At 41.2% G+C, this 18,061-nt stretch overlaps 1 protein-coding gene across 1 annotated transcript in view; it reads right to left on the bottom strand.

Annotated features, from left to right (window-relative positions):
* The window catches only part of SPOCK1 (SPARC (osteonectin), cwcv and kazal like domains proteoglycan 1), a 272,406-nt gene that overhangs the window by 10,013 nt on the left and 244,332 nt on the right, over positions 1 to 18,061 (bottom strand). Inside the window, exons 8-10 of the mRNA XM_039701668.1 lie at positions 8,079 to 8,195; positions 1,316 to 1,537; positions 654 to 716 (exon numbers count right to left, since the gene is read on the bottom strand). Coding sequence (XP_039557602.1) covers positions 654 to 716; positions 1,316 to 1,537; positions 8,079 to 8,195 — 402 coding nt within the window. The remainder of the gene's footprint in view (positions 1 to 653; positions 717 to 1,315; positions 1,538 to 8,078; positions 8,196 to 18,061) is intronic.

Raw genomic sequence — 18,061 nt, 5'->3', positions numbered from 1 at the left:
TTCAGTTCAGCAACCTGATTTTTTGGCAATTAATTGGGAAAATGCCAGATGGGGATTTATTTAACCTGATTTTAGATATCCATCAGTCATGAATCAATTCAGGCTCCCAATAGGCACAAAAGAGAGGGACAGGCAGGACCACATCTTACAGCATGAATCATCCTCTAGGCTGCCTAAAATGAGGTGATATAAATTCCTGTTTTCATATACACAGAATATACTGAAATATTTTAAAGAGTGATTAGGCCAAATTGAGCCCCAAGGAAAGCCTGCATTGTATCATAACTGGAAGGGAACATGAATGCACCTTCAGTCACCCTTCAAAAACGGGAGCCTTGAGTATCAAGCAGCTTCCCAGTACTTACTCTGACCTGTGAGGTGATGAAGGCAGTATTAAGCTCTGTGCAGACAAGGCTTTGCATTTCTGGAGAGCTGTAAATTAGCTCTGAACCCGTTGCCACGCTGACACCTGTTCTGTGTGTTGCTATCTCATTATTTGTTTAATTTCATAGTGTCAGGCCTACGCTCGGTGCTGCATATTCCCGACTCAAAACATTAGTCTCTAATTGAAAAACCATTACTGCATATAAAGTTACAATAATCACAGAAGCTTTAATTAGTTGAGCAAATGAATAGCAAGTAATCGAACTTACCCAACAGACTCTTCCCTCTACTTAGCTTTTGAATTCTATTCATTTCATTCTGGCAAGGAAGACCTAAAATATAATGTATAAGAATCAGTTTCCAGATGGTACGGGACAGGCTCTGTAATGACTGGCTTCACTGCTGACATGAAATGTAGGCTACTGTACACCTGGGACTGAGAGAAGCCCATATGCTGGTACTGTACTGCAAAACAAATTTATGTCATTAGCTCTACTAATTAAAAAAAAAAGAAAAAAAAAGGCAACACACTGTAGTTGAGAGTAGTGTTTGGGGGCCATTTTAATTGTTAAACCATTCTACCTCTCTTTTCACCAAACTGACATCATGCCAGCTCTCTGATTTATGACTTGCTAATTGGCTAAATTCTGTGTTAATAAAAGAGTAAATTCTTGAGCTTTCTGTCAGCAATAGAGCTTATTTCTAGACTGTGTGCAGTGACACTTACTACTTTGTTTGCTTTAATGATCAAGGGATGTTAATATAGTTCATCTGTGACAATAAACATGGTTGCAGAATGCCCTTTGCACTGGTGCTGGGCAAGAGGGCTTTTTAACACACCTGCCTGCCAATGAGCAAGCTCTACAGGCAGGCCCTGAAACACAGGGAGAGCCAAAGAGCTCCTCTTTGCATTGCAAATGGCACAGCTCACCGCCTGGCTTCTGGAAGCAATAGCACCACTCATTGTTGGAAAGCTTCCCGTCCTTGAAGGAGTCGCAGGAGTTGAAGAGTGGCTTGACACAGGGCTCGTACTTATCCAGATAAATGGCACTGATCTCCGAGGGATCCAGCAGCAGGTCATAGTTCATGTCAAGTTTGTTGAACATCCAGCCCAAGGAATCCTTACAGATTGGTAGGATGCTGGTGTCAAATCCTGTAAGAAGACAGGCAAATATTCCCCAGCTGAACCCCGGCATGCCCCCGGCACAGGAGCCACTGCCAAGGTGAAGCTCTGCCAACTTTTCTTTTTTTGGCTGGACTCTGAACATTGAGCTGATTTGCCCAAAGCAGAACAAAGTCCTAAGGCTGAACTGACTGTGTAAAGCTTAAAGCCCAAGAACAGCTACAAACCAGAGCACTACTCACACACTGTGGGAGCTGTGGGGTAGAGAGGGCTGAGATTCAGAACTGGTTTCTGTAACTTAAAAGTATCTATACTCAAAAAATTCTTGCTTTTTTTTCCTTTCAGTCCTCAGTCCAAGTGTGTTGGCCTGGTTCCAGGAAACTAAAATGTAATGAGAAAAGGCTGCACCCACCATATTTTCAAAGTAGACTGTATCTGAATGCAATTTAAATCCTGTTTCTCACACTTGATTCTAGTTGCCTGATCACATTCTTTCCTGCTGTGCTCTCACCTTCTACCTCTCATCCTTGCTTTTCACTTTTCAAAGGCCTGTCTGTGGTTTGTGACAACAAACTGCTTTGATCTGGACTGGGAGCTGTCTGGGGGAGGCAGGGGGACAGAAGAGGTGAGGTGTCTCTGTTGCTCACATCACTCTGAGGGAGGGCACAGCTTCAGCTGGAGCTGCCCAGAGCTGCCCATGCTCTTGTATGCTGTACCAGCACCTTCCTGCAGCAACACAGGATTCTGCTTTTCCAGCGCTTTGGAAACCATCACCATCATTCATTTTAATAGCCCAGATTCTTCAAAGACTGCTGCAGCAGCAGTGGTTATCACAGAAAGCCCAAGTCATGCATATAGATACCACTGTGTATATGAGATACACGTTCCAGTACCCTGCAGTCTCCAGAAAAACAGTGGAATACGTATAACACTATAAATCCACACTGCCATGGTATTTTTTCAATGCTTAGACTAAATTCCAAGTTATCTACAATGTAAGGAAGAATATTTGCAATACAGAGATAATAAATCTGATAACAAGGGTATTGGTTTCAACCAGAACTCAGAAACTTGAATCCATTGGTTGGAGATTTGCAGGGACAGAAGGCTCCTGACACCCTGGGCCTCTGGTGCTCACACTGCTCCAGCTGGGAGCAGTAACCTGCCTGTGCACTGCTCACTCTGCTTTGGGCCACATAGAGAAGCCTGATGAGCTTTTTCCTTCAGCTGCAACTTTCACTGAAAGAGGTTAAGCTTAGCTTTATTTGCTGTACGTGTTCCTTTCAGGATGCTGCTTTGTTGAAGTGCAAGCTGAGATGTTGCTGGAATCATGCTGACAGTTTGTTCAAGCTCTGCACCCTACTTGCTATTTTAGGCATTAATCCAAAGGAGAGCAGGGCTTTTTGCTGGAAGCTGTGGTTTTTGTATGCAGCTGTGGCTCAAGGTTGTCAGTGACACAGAGGGACAATCAGAAGGGTTAACTAATGGGAAGGTCTGTGTCATTCATAATACATGTTTCTGTAAGGAAGGAAGAAGGTAATGCCATTTCCTCAGGGCTAGAGGCAGCTCAGACAGGGAAGAGAGAAATCATGCTGAACATTTCATCACATTTTTATGCTGTTATCTCCCATAACATTATCTAATCATGTTTGAGCACAGTGAAAAAGAACAAGGCTGTGTGAATAGATGTAGGGGGGAGCTGCCTTGCTGAAGCAATTAGAAATATTGACTTCAATTATTTAAGTCATCTGAAGAAGGCGAGCAGGACTTGGTTGCTGTGCAATCTTTTGTCAAGTGAAAGGATTTAAGATTCCTCACATTTGCCTTTACAGAGCAACAGGAGCAGGGCACTCAGTCCTGTCCTGTGCAGGTGTTTGGTGCCAGATTCCCCAACCCAAGGCAGGTTAAAAGTAGTCAAACAGGCAGGGGTGGATCATTCAGCTGCAGGGTGGAGTGGGATCAGCTCCAGCTATCCCAGTTTAACAGTCTCCCCAAGAAAAAGTTTCTAATGTCTGCTCTTTTTCTGCACAGATGCTCTCTCTGACAATGGATTTTACATGCTGTGGTGGCTCTTACTGCTGCAAAAGATGAGAAACTGCAAGGTATTCTGTGTCATCAGTTGGGTATGGTATGTGTTGCTCAGCCCCTGATGGTCTCTAAAGTCATCTCTTAACTGGCAGGGACCAAAGCAGGGAGATCTGGAATGAACTTGCCCCTGACAGTACCTGTAGATTATTTCTGAGTCTTGTCCTCCCTGTTGGGAAATCTCCACCTGTGTGTGCAATGGGGATACACCACCAGCCTGCCCTCAGAAGGGATCTGAGCAAATCACCAGCAGTGACTGCAGTGAGTACAAAGCTGCTCTGTGACACCATCAGGGCTTGGTGGGACATACAGCTGGGAAAGGCCACTCGAGAAGACATTAATTACATTAATTGAGGAGGTTTTGATTATAATTTCTTATAAACAAGGAAGCTTTCACTGTTGTGACCAGAGTTCCAGATTAGATTTATTAAGAGGCTGGTTTACTAAACAGTGCTGGATTATCAGACAATGTGGTCTGGAAGTCCTGAAATATTGAAGTGGTAGGTGTGACAGAAAGTCCTTAGCTAGATGGTTATTATCAGTGGAAAGTTAATTCTTTAATTGTCCCCCAATATGTCATTGAAGCAGCTCCACTTCATATTGTCTCGTGGTAAAAGCTACTGCCCATAAATTGCATCCGCAGCCCAAAACCAACAACCCTGGATGCTCACAGCACCCAGAACCAGGAGTGAAAGCCAAATGTCCCCTAAATGTTCAACAAAGGCTCTGACTCACAGCATAACCAGGGCAGCTTTTGGAAAATGGCTTTTGGAGCTCACTTACCTTCACTGGGATGTCAGTCTGCTCCCACTGGCCTGGTGAGGCCAAGTGATATTGACTGAATTAACTTATTTTTAGAGTCTTCTGATATATTTATCTATAAATATGACACAATTTTCTGGATGAAATAAACCACATACTATAATGCTGGATTTCCAGCACAACAGACCCAGAATAAGCAATCTCAGTGAGAACTCTTCTGCATCTCTGTTCATCAGCTCAGTGCTGCAGGGCCTTTGGTGAGAAGCAGGAGAATGGTGCAGGCTCCACATCCCTCTTGGCTCCTTGGCACAGGCTGCCCACACAGATGCCAGTGAATGTCAGCTGAGGTGGTGGCTGCTCTCATTTGGACACCTGCTCACAAGGACCTGGACTAAGACCATCTTGTTCCTCTTTTCAACTGACAGCTGTTCAGCATCCTGACAACTTTCATTCACTACAGAGCTGGAAGGAAATCAAGCTGGTGACCTACATGTAAAAGTCTATCATCCCATTGACACATAAAATGCTCCACCTCCTCTGAATTAAAATGGAATTAAATTTAAAAAAGTCTTTAGGTGAAAATCCTTATTAAAAATAAACACACCTTCTGGCATGGAAGAATTATTTTCCCCCTTCAAGAGTTGACTTACATGAGCCATTTTTATTTTATTAAAGTATACTACAATTAAATTAACAGGGGTATAATTAACCTAATTTCCCCCATCGCTTAAAATAAAAGGAGGAGGAGAAGAAATGTTCCCCAGAAAAAAATCTTTCATATTGCCTAGACCTCTAGTAAAAGAAAAACAACACCCACTCCAACCAAGGAGACTGTCTGGATACAATATGGGGATGTTATGAATTATCAACAGGCTCAGAAGCAATTTGAATCTGATCTTGCTACCTAATTAGTTTTATTATTTCCCTATGTCAAAACATGTCCCCGAGTTTCTTACATCATTTATTGAGGAGATTTTAATTGCACAAAGCCTTCAGAAGACAAAGTACCTGGCCCAAGGTGCTTTACTGGGATCAGAGACCTCAGGGAAGGAAGGTTTGAAATCTAAACACAATGATCTTCCTCCTGCTTTTCCTTTCAAGAGACTTACAAAGAAAATAAAAAGGAGTGTACTTTTTTTCCTTCACCTGGGGGTGAATATAATACACTCAAAATGCTTATTTACTCTCACACTAACATCTTGAAAAATTAATGCAGCATGGAGAAATCTCTGCTGGAAAACCTTCTCTGGACAGCTGATGTGTCAGAGGCATTGTAGCCATGGCATGCCACCATCTGCTCCTTTTACTGCCATGGGGGCACATCCAAAATCGATTATTTGAGGATGTTCATGCCTTTTCAAACCCTGCAGGCACAACCAAACCAGTTCAGTTTAATGAAGGGATGTGTGTGGTGAGGAGAGCAACAGAGGCTGAGCCATAAAAAAGGGCAATGTGTACATCAGAGTGTGTGTCCTGTTTGCCAGGATTCACAGACATTCTTTTCTACAGCTTGGGTATGTGAACTTTGCTTTAAATTCTGAGCCCTGCTTAAGGTGTCTTTCATTTTTACAAATGTTTGAAGTTGGAGAGAGCCAAATACTGCTGTCCTCACCCTGTGTGTATTTTCGGTGCGACCAGAGAGAATGTGAGCTGCAGAATTTGGCACATGCAGATTAATTAATGAATATTGTTGCAAAGTCTCAAAAAGAAAAACAAACCCAGGTTTTGTGGCATTTAAAAATGGCTTAGGCATCTAAACTTATAAAGTTTCTTTCTTTTTTTTTTTAAATTGATAGAGAAGAAAATAAGAAAAAGTGCCAAACTAAGTCAACAGTCTAAAAACGAACATTGCTGAGATCAAGTCTTTAAAATCATCGGGCAGCCTTTCAAATAAAAGCTGCCAGGAATCAAACCAAACTAAAAAGAGATAACAGCTCCTCTGTGAATCAGAGCAAACACTGCAGAATTACCAGGAATGTTTTTTCTCACTGAAATTGCTTAAAAAAAATTAAAAAAAAAGCCTCAACACCTTTAGGATTTGGCCTCTGGCAAGGTCATCATGAGGATGTCACAAATCATCTGCATAAAAACATCCTTTTGACAATCTGATAAAATGAGATTTCCTGTGATTCTGGGCCTAAAGGACTTCAAATAAAGTTTAAAGCCTCTAAGGCTTTCTGTCATGGGGTTTGAAATGAATTCACATCTGGAAGCCATGATTAGCTGTACATCCAGTTGCTTTTTGCACTGTGGTTTGGATCCTCTGTATGAGAATATCTTTTTTTGGAGCACTGTTTCAAAAATAAGTAGGACATATGGTTTTAAAGACATTGCCTTTGTTGCAAACACTGTGCAAAATAAGGGACACCTGAAGAAGGATCATTTTCACAGAACATGACTTGTTTTACCACAGAGTTTTAAGATGTGTGGTGGAATTGCTGGGTTTGACTGTAGTTTTGAGCAATACAGCCCGTGGTATATTGTGTTTTTATGAAGAGGCAATCTGCTGCTATCCCAGCCCAGATGCAGCACAAAAGAGAGGGGCTCTGGAGACCTGGACCAACACAAAATGCCCACCCTGATGTGCTCCTCTAGTGCCCCTGCAGCCTCTGTGGTGTCACTCTACAGGGGCTCCAGGTGAAAAGAGCCATAAAAGCAGCAGCTGACTGGAGCCTTCAAATTCTGGGTTTGGACCCTGGCTTTACACAGCCCATCCCAGAGAATCAGTAAAGTGACAGTGAGGCACACACCTAGATAAAATTTGTGCATCCTACTTTGCAGCCCAAGGGTCCATGTGTTTTGGGACACTGTTTAAAAGAATTAATGAGTCCTTACAGAAAGTGAATTTGCATCTGCTCTCTGATGAGCATGACCTCTTTTAATGCTGTTATCTGAATCTTTCCCCTCCCTGGTGACTAAATGACATCAAAATCAGTCATGTTGGCTTAACCCACAGAGAGTAAATGTCCTCTAGACTGTTCATCTTCTTCCTTTCTTAAAAAAAAAAAAAAGCATCAAAGGAGGCAAAGCTGGTGTTATTAAATACCCAGGACACAATGGGCTCCAGCTTTCTGCACCATTTAACTCTTCTAGCTCCATGGCTCAGATGTGGATGTTTTAATTATTCTTTCCCTTACATAAACTGTTAGCAGGAAATGTTCAAGTATAATCTAAATGAGTTTTTTCCAACATTGGCATAATGTTCCCTATGCTTATATGCCATATTTTCATCTTATGCCACTGACACTGTGTCAGAAAATGCCTGGTTATAAAACTGGTGGTTAAGCAGAGACCAGAGTCCAACCCCAAGAAATTATATGGATGCAGCCAATTGAATTGGAAGGTGATGGGATTTAACTGTACAGACACAAACTATACCATAATAATTAACCCCAGTACTTGAGAGAGCTCCCTGAGCAGTGTCAGTTACTCATGAAGAGTTGATCTCCATGGCCTTCAGACAGCTGTTTGCCTGATTAACTTGTGCAGGTCTCTCTGTGTCTGACTGCCAGTTTCCAGAGCAGTTTGGGCCAGAGAGAGAGGACAGAAGGACTGCAGCTCCTTCAGAAAACAGCATTTATTTGCAGGATCAGGTCTCAGCTACCTGCTTATTCACTGGCACCTGCCTGACAGGATGTTGCAGCACCAACAGCAGTGCTCAATTAAATTCTCTCAGGTTGGAAGCTCCCACACCACCCAGTGTTGAAGGGAAAGGGTTTCTTACTGCCTTGTGCTGTCTCGGAGCTCGTGGGTTTGATGACACGGTTGGCATCCTCGTGCAGGGCCCCAAACCAGTCCTTCAGCCTGGACGCCAGGCTCCTCAGCTCCTTGTCTGTGCAAGCTAGGAGAGAACAAAGCACCAGGCTGAGTCAGGAGCACCAGGGAAAAGCCTCTCCCCTGAGAGTCCATTAGAAAAATCGTGTTTATGGTTGTAAAGTTCTCCTCATTAAGAGCTCTGAAGGAAAAAGAGAAGGTCAGGGAAAAGGAAGCAAGATAAAATGAAAATGTAAGTCATTATGAATTTTAAGTTGTACTCAAGTACTTCCTTGGAAGCTGACACGATTGGTGATGGAAGAAGTGCCACGCAGAGCTCCCTGCCAGTTGGCAATTAGAGCTATGTGACTATTTAACTTAAATGTTTTCACCTTTTAGGATTTTAGAGAAAAATATCAGTCAAACAGATGGGGAGGAGGGACATCCTTGCCTAGACATGCTACTCGAAAAAGATGCTAGGCATAATTTATAACCACATTTGGCTTTGTATAAGGCTATTATCATAGTAATAGAAAATATATATACTTATTTATATACAGAAAAAATTGTTATGTTGCTCTAGTTCTGCTGTGAGTGAGACTCTACCACCTCTGAAGATTGTCAATTCTATTTTGTTATCTAGGTAAAACATTTATTTTCTTATAAATTTTACTGAGAAGTATCTAATTTTCCCAGAAATTTCTGCCAAGATATTAATGTTCAGCTGAAGCAAATATTTTTAGGGAAGAAAGCTGCATTTCTGTCAAAAAAATTTTCTTATTTCTGTATCATGTTTACTGCTTAAAATTCACACACTCAGGCAATTTTATTATTCCTACTGTGCACTCATTCTACATTTTAAATGACATTTCTTGAAATACAGAGCAAGACTTTATGCCATAGAGGCAGACATCCTTCACAGTCACAATAAGTCTTCTCCATCTCACTGCACATTATAATATCCCTCCTTCAACCTTATTGAAGAACAATTGAGTCCCACAGCTCTCCCAAGTTTAACTCACTGCTCCAGTGACAAGGAACTTGCTGATATGTCACAGCTGTTCTGAGGATTTGTTTGTTCTCACACTTTTGTTTGGGACAGGAATAACTTTGAAGTTAAAAATAGAAATTATAACGTTTTCTAAATTTGAGGGGGGAAAAAGGATTTCCCCATTTTTTTTTCTGTAACACTGAAAGGACTTGATAAATTTTCTTATGAAAGATAAAGATATAAAGATCCTTAATCCTTTAAAGCTGAGTTCAGGTAAGGAAAAATCAGGTCTTAAACAAAAAATCCCATCAATGTAAAATAAATGGAAGACAACACAATACTAATTGTAAAGTGGCCTACCTTGCTGAAAAAGCTACCACTTTATTTTCTCACTTGAATTAACATTCCATTTTACTCATGGTAAACTATTTTCATCTTTCCAAGTTGGGTGGAAAAAAAGAGGATTCATTTGTCCAAGAAATGAGTAATATAATTTTATTGTGCAAACCTGATACTTATTAAATAATCATGGTGGCACACATCGCTTTTAGGAGGCCAAGGCTGGAACTCTGGACTACAAGCATCCACTCCTGCACCTTCTGGACAGGTACACTGAGCTTCACAGACAGTCAAAGCTCCAGAAAAAAAAAAAGAAATAAAGAAAATACCTTCTAGAGCTATTTTCCTGACTCAGATTTGTGTACTTCCAAACACAAAGCCAACCCCAGACACCCCAGCAACCCAAAGGAAGCCAAATGCTTTTGGGGACACTGGATTTGCTCCCAAACTCACCCTGTATGGAGGGCAGGAACAAGGAGCACACACCCCCTGTCCCCCAGCCTCAGCACCCTGCAGGATGCCCTCCCCAGGCCCAAATAAAGTCTCTAAAATAAATCTCACAAAGTGGTCATTCGGTGTAAACTGCATTGACTGGGGTAATTGGAATCCATGCTTTTAAATTGCAATGCAAACCAGGACTGAATGCACAGCATAGGTGGGACAGAAGTAATTAATTAATGGTAAACAGAAGTAATTAATGGCAAACCAGACTTGGAACAACTTGTCTCTATAATTGAGCCAATCAAACATGTCAGGGTCTGTAAAATGCCATTTATAATGAAGTTGTTACAGTTTTTCCATGTCTGTAACTTCAGCCATGTTGAGAAACAGCTTTTTTGAGGGCAGTGTTTGAGAGTGAACCCTGGGTGAATTTATTGCTTTTGTTTTTGCTGACCACAAACCCTGCAGATTTCCTTTGGAATTTGATCTGAGGCAAGATCGACAGCAAGCCCAGAAGTGGAGTTTTCTGCATTCTGGATAGTTTTCCTGTGAATAATTGAGATACTCCTTAGGTACGCTGGTTAAGGATGATTCCAGAGTGAGTATGAGGTTGAGGTTCTCTCTTAGGATTGCAGTCTTTCTTCACTAGAATAAATACTGTTTCATGAGTCAAACAGGAGCCAACTTTACTATTAAGATGGATCGAATAATAAATTTCTGGACAAGACTTCAAAAATTTAATGCAAAGTTCAGTTAAATTTCTATTCAAGTATTTAATGCCCTCAGTCTTACTTCCACACATTAAAATAGAGGAAGTACCATTTTATTTTACATTTCATGCATTAAATTTTATTTTAATGCTACCATGTCTGGTTAAAAATATCCTGCCTTTCTACCCAATGGAATTTCATTCCATTTTTATTTATTTCATTTGAACATTATCAGAGGCATATAATCATCCTGAATTTGTTTGGTTTGGGGCACATTTGGGACACTTCAAAGTGGATTGACATTCAGAGGGCAGAAGTTTCATACAGACAAAATCAGTGCTCTGGCATCCAGGAACCAGAGCACTTAATGTTTTATTTCTGGTGGTAGGGCCCATTAGTTATATATCAAACAATTAGCTTGGAGGAGCCCCTCATCTGAGATCCTTACATATAAATTTACATTAGTAGAAGTTATAAAGCATTTTTAAGAACCCTCTTCATGAAAAATGCAGTGCAAAAGTACCTCTTCACTATTAATAGAAGTTCCAAGTCACATTTCTCAGATAAGAAGAACAGGGCTGTAGGAGGAATGGATGTGATAATGGGTCTCTTGCTATTTGAAGATTTATAAGGAGAGAACACCGGGGTTGCAAACAATATGGATATTGACATGACTAGAAGCACTGATTTAAAAACCCAGGCTGAAGGGAATCACCAAGGGAGGAGACTCTCCACAGCCCCTCTCTCACAACTGGAATCTGTCCAGTCAACTGTCAGCAACCATTTAAAGCTCTGGTGCTGTGAAACAGACCCAAGTGCAAACATATGTAAATAGGCACTTTCACTGCTGTGTGTCTTCTCCCAGATAAGAGACCCGGGCTTCAGTTCATCTCCTCCACCTCTTAAAGAGAAAACAACCCACAGTTCTTCACCCTCGCTATTTCACTGATGTCAACAAAGCTTCTGCTTTAGCAGCCATCTGATATCAGCCCCTCCTGTAACGTTAACTCCTGGATCCTTCCCTGCTGATGGCTCTGATGACCTGCTCACAGCCCATGGCTCTCCTGAGAGCAGCAGGCTGGGGTGGCAGCTGCTCCAGCCAGGGATGGAGGCAGGCAGGCTAGGAGCAGCTCCCCAGCCTGACCCAGAGCACAGTCCCTGCCCCTGGGGTGGCATGGGACCTCGAGCAGGGGCAGAATCTGTCCCTTCTCTGAGTCTCAGCAATGAGAATGCAGGGGAGGATATGAGAGCTGCTGGACCCAACAACATCCTCAGATCTGCATCTGCTGATGTGACAAATTATCCTGCAGAAGTGATTTATTAACAAGCAACTAAAGTGCAGATTTATTCCCGAGAGTGAAGCACTTGGTCCAGCAGTTATTTATTCCTCACAAACTGAAAGCACTGTTGCTAAATACCTATTTTCACCAAGCAGAAAGCATTAATCTGACCTAATGGAAAGCCATTAGCATGCTGTAAAGGCTCAGGCTTTTATGGGCCTGCTTTTGTTATAGACTTTTGCAGCTCTACAGATACTAATCTATATACATTGGTGGTGAAAATTAGCAGTATAATATTTAATTTCACTCTTTCAGATAGGGACTTTCAATAGTACTTAGTGATAGAAATCAACATTAAAACTGAACTTACCTGTAGATGCATAAGATTAAATCAATACTGAATCACATCCCATTTCTACTCCATTTCTACTCCAGCCTAGCAAAGCAATATTGTAAAATCTCCATCCACTAACAAAATAAAAACCTCCAAACCTCACAACTCCTCCTGCAGTGAATTCTAAACAAAACTTAATACTTAGGAAGCCCATTCCTGCAGGATCATATTAGTGTCTCACCTGCTGCTGGAATATTCTGGCACTGTGCGGCTGACAAGAAGTCCATAGTCCAGGAACAAGTTCCAGTGGTATGTTACACTATCTCCCAACAAGCAAAGTATGCAGCCAGATTCACAGAATGTGTACGAAAGGTTTTGTGTCATTTGACTTTCCTGTCATCTCTCTGGCATCTGTCTGTTGCCTTCTCACTCCTACTGTTCTTATTCTAATAGTAATTCTTACAAATAGTACTACATTCCTGCCAATTACTTGTGGAAAGACTGGTTCTTTGGGTTCATATTATTGTTATATAATACTAACTAGTCTGTTTGGTAGAGACTGAGGAGCCCTGAATGCCAAAGGGATGCACCCCTGAGAGGTGGAACAGCTTCAATTCTTTCTGTACTCTAGAAGGAAAGAAACTGCAAATGCAGAGAAATAGCAAAAAGGAATATAAAGTTGGAGCTTTAAAAAATGCATATGTAGTTACTGAGTTAGTGTTCTTCCCATGCAAATTAAATCTTCAGCTTGGGGACAAGCCACTACTTTTTAATAACTTGCTTAAGGATGCAAATGTGCTGCATGGAGCAGAATCAATGGCTTGTGGTCGAGGTGACCAGCCACAAAACATAAATAAGAAACAGAAACCTTTGCAAGAGAGCCCATGGACTGAGATGCTTTTTACTCCCTGAGCACCAAGAGGTAGTGGATGTATTATTGGAGTCCAGTCCTGCCTGCTGCCTGGCTCACAAGCAGAAACCAGCTCTGCTGGTGGCACATGTGAGTGGTAACAAACTGTGCAGTCATTTGTCCTGTGAGCCTGGAGGACAAGTCCATTTAGTTTTGATTAAAATGTGATACAGCACAAACCAAAATGACATTGCCCAATAGTGATATATTCCTCCACTTAAAAGTAGGATAGACATTATTCCAGCAATTCAGAAGGGAGAAAACTATCATTTTTTGTATTTTTGAAGATTAACTCAACAAAATTATATGGTAAAACATATTTTAAAACCATGTGGCAACACTTCTTAAAAAGGTTTGACATAAATGTACCTTAGCATGGAGTTTGACAGGAGACCTTTTGTTCTAAGTAGTAATTTTTATATTATATTTGATTTTTGCATGCTTTGTAAAAAGAAAATGCAGCAATTTTAACCACGCTTTCTCTGACAAACATCATTATGTTTTCTTGTAGGTAAGTCAGCATCTTATTTCATCCTGCTATAATTGTGTCCACACATGTGTTGATTATTAAAACAGGCAGTTAAAAAAATTATAGCATCTTTTGGGCTAAGAGGGTGGGTCTGCTCCCAGAAATGCAGAATAGTGCTCTAAACACTGCTGCTGCAGGAGCTGCTTTGAAAGTAAGCATCAAGATAAATTCAGGGCTGTGCTAACCTTCCACTTCCAATCCAACTCCACACAGATGCAGATAAACATACACACATCTGTGTGACGTGCAGATGACTCCCAAGTGTTTTATATGTGATATTTTGGTGATGCAATGCTGGCAATAATGGCCTCCACAAATATTTCACTGTTCGTGGTTGGAAGGAGTAATGCTCTAATTTGCTCTTTTCATTGAGGCCTCAGGCAACTTCTTATAACAATAAAAAATGAAGTATTATGCCAATGATTTTATGAAGTAGAAAGGAATGGATTGTTTGCTGTTACTATAAGGAAAGGTAGTGCATTCCAAACATGTCTTGATGGTCCAATCAATAAACAGCTCCTGTAGTCACCAACACTTCATGACAGAGAGCTCCAGAGATATATTTGGATATATTTGGATATATTTGTCTCACTACATTTTTGGCACTCACTGGCTATTCTTCCACAGAGTTGACACCTATGCTGATAACCACCTCTGATCCTCCTGTCACTTCTTTTGCCTTTTCTTGCTTATATATACAGCAGCAGATGCCAAGATCCTGCAGTTCAGACTTTGAGATGATTACAGGAGCAGCTGAGTTATTGGGAAGATGAAATAGGTTTTGATCTGGAGCTTCTTTAAAATGGCACATTTAAAACACAAAGCTCAGCTAGAACTCTGTGAACCAAGATTGAGAGCTACAAAGCTGGAGGCAAAGTGTACATCTGCTTTCCTAGTACTTACTGTTACTTCCTTTTGTGCTCATATTAATTGTGGAAACCCTGGAAAGTGCATCTTTGCCAGGTGATTAAGAAGCCTGGAGTTTTATGTTAAATACATCCAAAGTATAATGATGATGGGAGACTTTCAGAGCCAAGCAGGAAGCTTGTGGGAGTAACATCCCTTGTGACATTCTGGCCATGTCAGGTACTATTTAAAATGTTATCTTCTGCATGGTTCTTAGCCTCCCAAAATTCATTTGCCAGCTCACTCTAATGTCCTCATTCAATTCTGTCATAACACCTGAAAAGTGGAATACAGTTACATCAATTGAAAACTAAAGCAGAGCAAATAAAAATGTCTGACTGAGAGGACTTTTCCAACAGTTCATGCAGCACTCTGGATTAAAAAAAAGGCTTTATAGAGTCATCATCTCCCTTCTTGCCTTCCTTCTTCCCTCCCTCTCTGTTTTTCACACTGCTATGGACAGATGTCCCCAGCAGATCTCAGAGGACAGACTCCAGCTGGCTTTAGCCATGGCCTGCCCAGCACTGGCCAATTTGGCAAGAGGGCTGAGTTCTTAGAAAAACTGACCACTGCTCTCAGATTAAAGCAGTGTTTAAAGTAAACACACATCTCACAGCCCATGGGAGGTTTTCACAGATACTTGACTTTGCTGCTGACAGCTCAGCAGATATTGCACTCTAAGGCATTGGGAATAACAAATAAGCAAAGCTGGAAGAATAATTAAGAATAGAAACAAAACTCACTGTGGTTAAAATGAAGTAATTGTGGGACAGTTGTTTTTAGACAAAGAGGCTAAAGGCTACCATAGTGTGTATATTTGGGCTTTAAATGGAATTGTTTCCCACAGACCTTCCAAAGCCACAGCTGAAAATGTTAGAGACGACCTGCTGAACTTCACATCCAGGAGGCTGTTTTGCTTCACTCGCTGAACAAAGAGAAATTTTAGATTCTGATCCTCAGTAAAAATGTTCTGAGTTACAGTAGTTGGATATAACTTGAGCTGGTGATGTTAAGGGCAGCTGCTACTTTCCATGAAGAAAATGGCATTGAGCTGGAAAGACTAAAATTCAGGAAGTAAAATTAGTAATTTGAAAGCATTTGAGAAGAAATGGGCAGATCTATTTATGTCCAATTGGAGTGGGAAAGCAACAGCCAAAAATAAAAATGAAAAGACTATATATAGGGGAAAAAAGTGAAAACACAGGGTGGTTTCACAGAATGCCTATGTTGAAGCATAAACTCATGCACCACTTCTCAAAAAGAAGTTGAAAATATTACTATATATGAAATGAGCTGTGAAAGATCTGTAATTTTTACAGTTCTTTGTGCAATCACAGATAGACCTAAACTGAATTAGGAGAAAACCCAATGGCAATAGATATTTTTTTTAAGTGTCATAGTAACAAGAGATATTAATTATTATTTGATACCACTCTTTTAAAACACATGAAGGTGGTTCATAGGATAAAATTACTTTTACAGAATTCTGTTCTTCTGACACTACTCCAACTCCTTAAGTTTGTTCAAATTTAAAATTAAGGAGCTCCCAGTTGGTCATTGGGGGTTTTTTGTTTGCCTTAATGTGAAAAGCCATTGTTTTTATGGGCAGCAAGATCCAAATGCTAGTGTGTGCTGGGTATGTTTGTTTTGGGGCAGTGTTTGGGCTCTTCACCCTCACAGTAATGGTCATTGCTCTACCTGAAGAAACAAAATGCAGAATATTGTACAGAAAGACAGAAGCAGGACTCTCACTGTGAGCCTGAGTGGCTCTAGCACAGGGCATTTCCAGAGTGACAGGAAAAAACCCCACCCCAAATTCTTCCCAGAATCCCTGCCAGGATACTGGATACTGCCTAAAACCTGCAAAGGGACCCAGGAATTGATTGGAAATACTCCTTCTTCCAGGAACTGGTGATCTATCAGACAGAAAGAAGGGGCAAACAATTGAGTAGATTCATTTAATTTTTATTAGAGCCCACTGTCCTCACTCTCTTCCTGAGGGATCCTTGGAAAGCGACAGATAAATCCAATTTGCCTGTGCTTGAGCAGGATGGAGAGAGAGATACTTGTGAGTCAGCATATGCCAGCAGAAGCTGGTTTTCCCCCTCATTAACTTTTTTGCACATCAGCTGATTTTTACTCTATACTGAGTCTATCCCTGTGCTTATTTTCTCTGTTCCCTACAGAATGTCATCACATCTGATACCACCCGGGCTTCATTAATGTAAAATGTTGTCATGTGGTGAATTATTCTTAAATGAGAAAACACAGACAACCCTAGAAGAGAAAATGAGGAGTTGTTGGACAGCATGTGGCTAGGAGCACTTGAAGGTTTCCCACAGGAATTCCTCCAGCAAATTGTTGGGAAGCCTGATTGAAATTCAATAAGAAAGTGCAAATGAGACAACACAGCTCCCCTGTGCATTGCAAAGATCCCCTGGCAGGAAATCAGAACTACCCATGCACTACTGCACCTTGCAAAGGCAGAGATGCACAAATACCACGAGGAGATGCAGTGCTGTGACCCAGCACCCAGGGCAGCGTGGAACAACCAAACGGAGCAGAAATCACCGTAAGGAAACACAATAGTCCTGAATATTGGGAACCAAATTTGCAGGGATTTATGGCCTGACTAGGATTTTATTGGAGCCATTTGTACACCAGAGCAGTGCCATTACCAGGAGCCAGGAGCAATCAGTGTGTGAGCAAACACTCTTGTCTGGGACGGCTCATCCACGCTCAAGTGCATCCCATTAACAAAGGCATTAGAATGCACTTCTCATTAGAGCACAAGAAACTGCATCTCAAGCATCACCCTGGCTTCTGGGCAGACAACTCTGTCGTGTGGTGTGGTGTGAGCAGGGGGACAGTGGGAGCTCCCCAGAGGACAGGACCCCAGCTGGGGGTGAAATGAATAAGCACCTCCTCCTCCCTCACAGAACCTGTGCTTGGGAACTTGCCTGAATCTACCCTGGCAAAGTGGTGGAGTGGCTCAGTTTTTAACACACTTTGGTGCTTTTGGCTGAGGTGGTCACTGACACCATTCTGGCCTCTGTTTCTGGACCAAAGAGCTGCTAAAGCACAAAACAAACTTCTCCAGGATTAAAAAGAGGACAGCTAAGATGAGCTGAGTGTCAGAGAGGGCTGTAGATAAAAAAGGCTCAAAATACTTCCTGTCTGTTATTTGCCTACTGTAACATGTATTATGCTACAAAACTTCATTTAACAGAATAAAGAAAAATATGAGATGGGCTTACTAATGAGCACATGGCACTTAGAAGCTGTGGGAATCAATAACTTCAAAAAAGTATGGAATGTAGCTGCAAAGATCTCCTACTAATGGATGTTTTGAAGAACCATTTAAAGAAATGTCAATTTTCTCAGCTCTTGATGCACATTTGTGTATTTTTTGTCTTTTAGAGGCAGGCTTGAGTTTTGTGTATTCAAGGATATGGTTTATTGAAAATGTCCCAGTTTTGAAAAACATTTGCACTATTAAAATATTTAACATTCA

The sequence above is a fragment of the Passer montanus genome, unplaced genomic scaffold (genome assembly GCF_014805655.1).
Source record: "Passer montanus isolate IOZ18808 unplaced genomic scaffold, ASM1480565v1 scaffold15, whole genome shotgun sequence".
Taxonomy (NCBI): Eukaryota; Metazoa; Chordata; class Aves; order Passeriformes; family Passeridae; genus Passer; species Passer montanus.
This window is presented reverse-complemented; position numbering and strand designations above follow the sequence as displayed.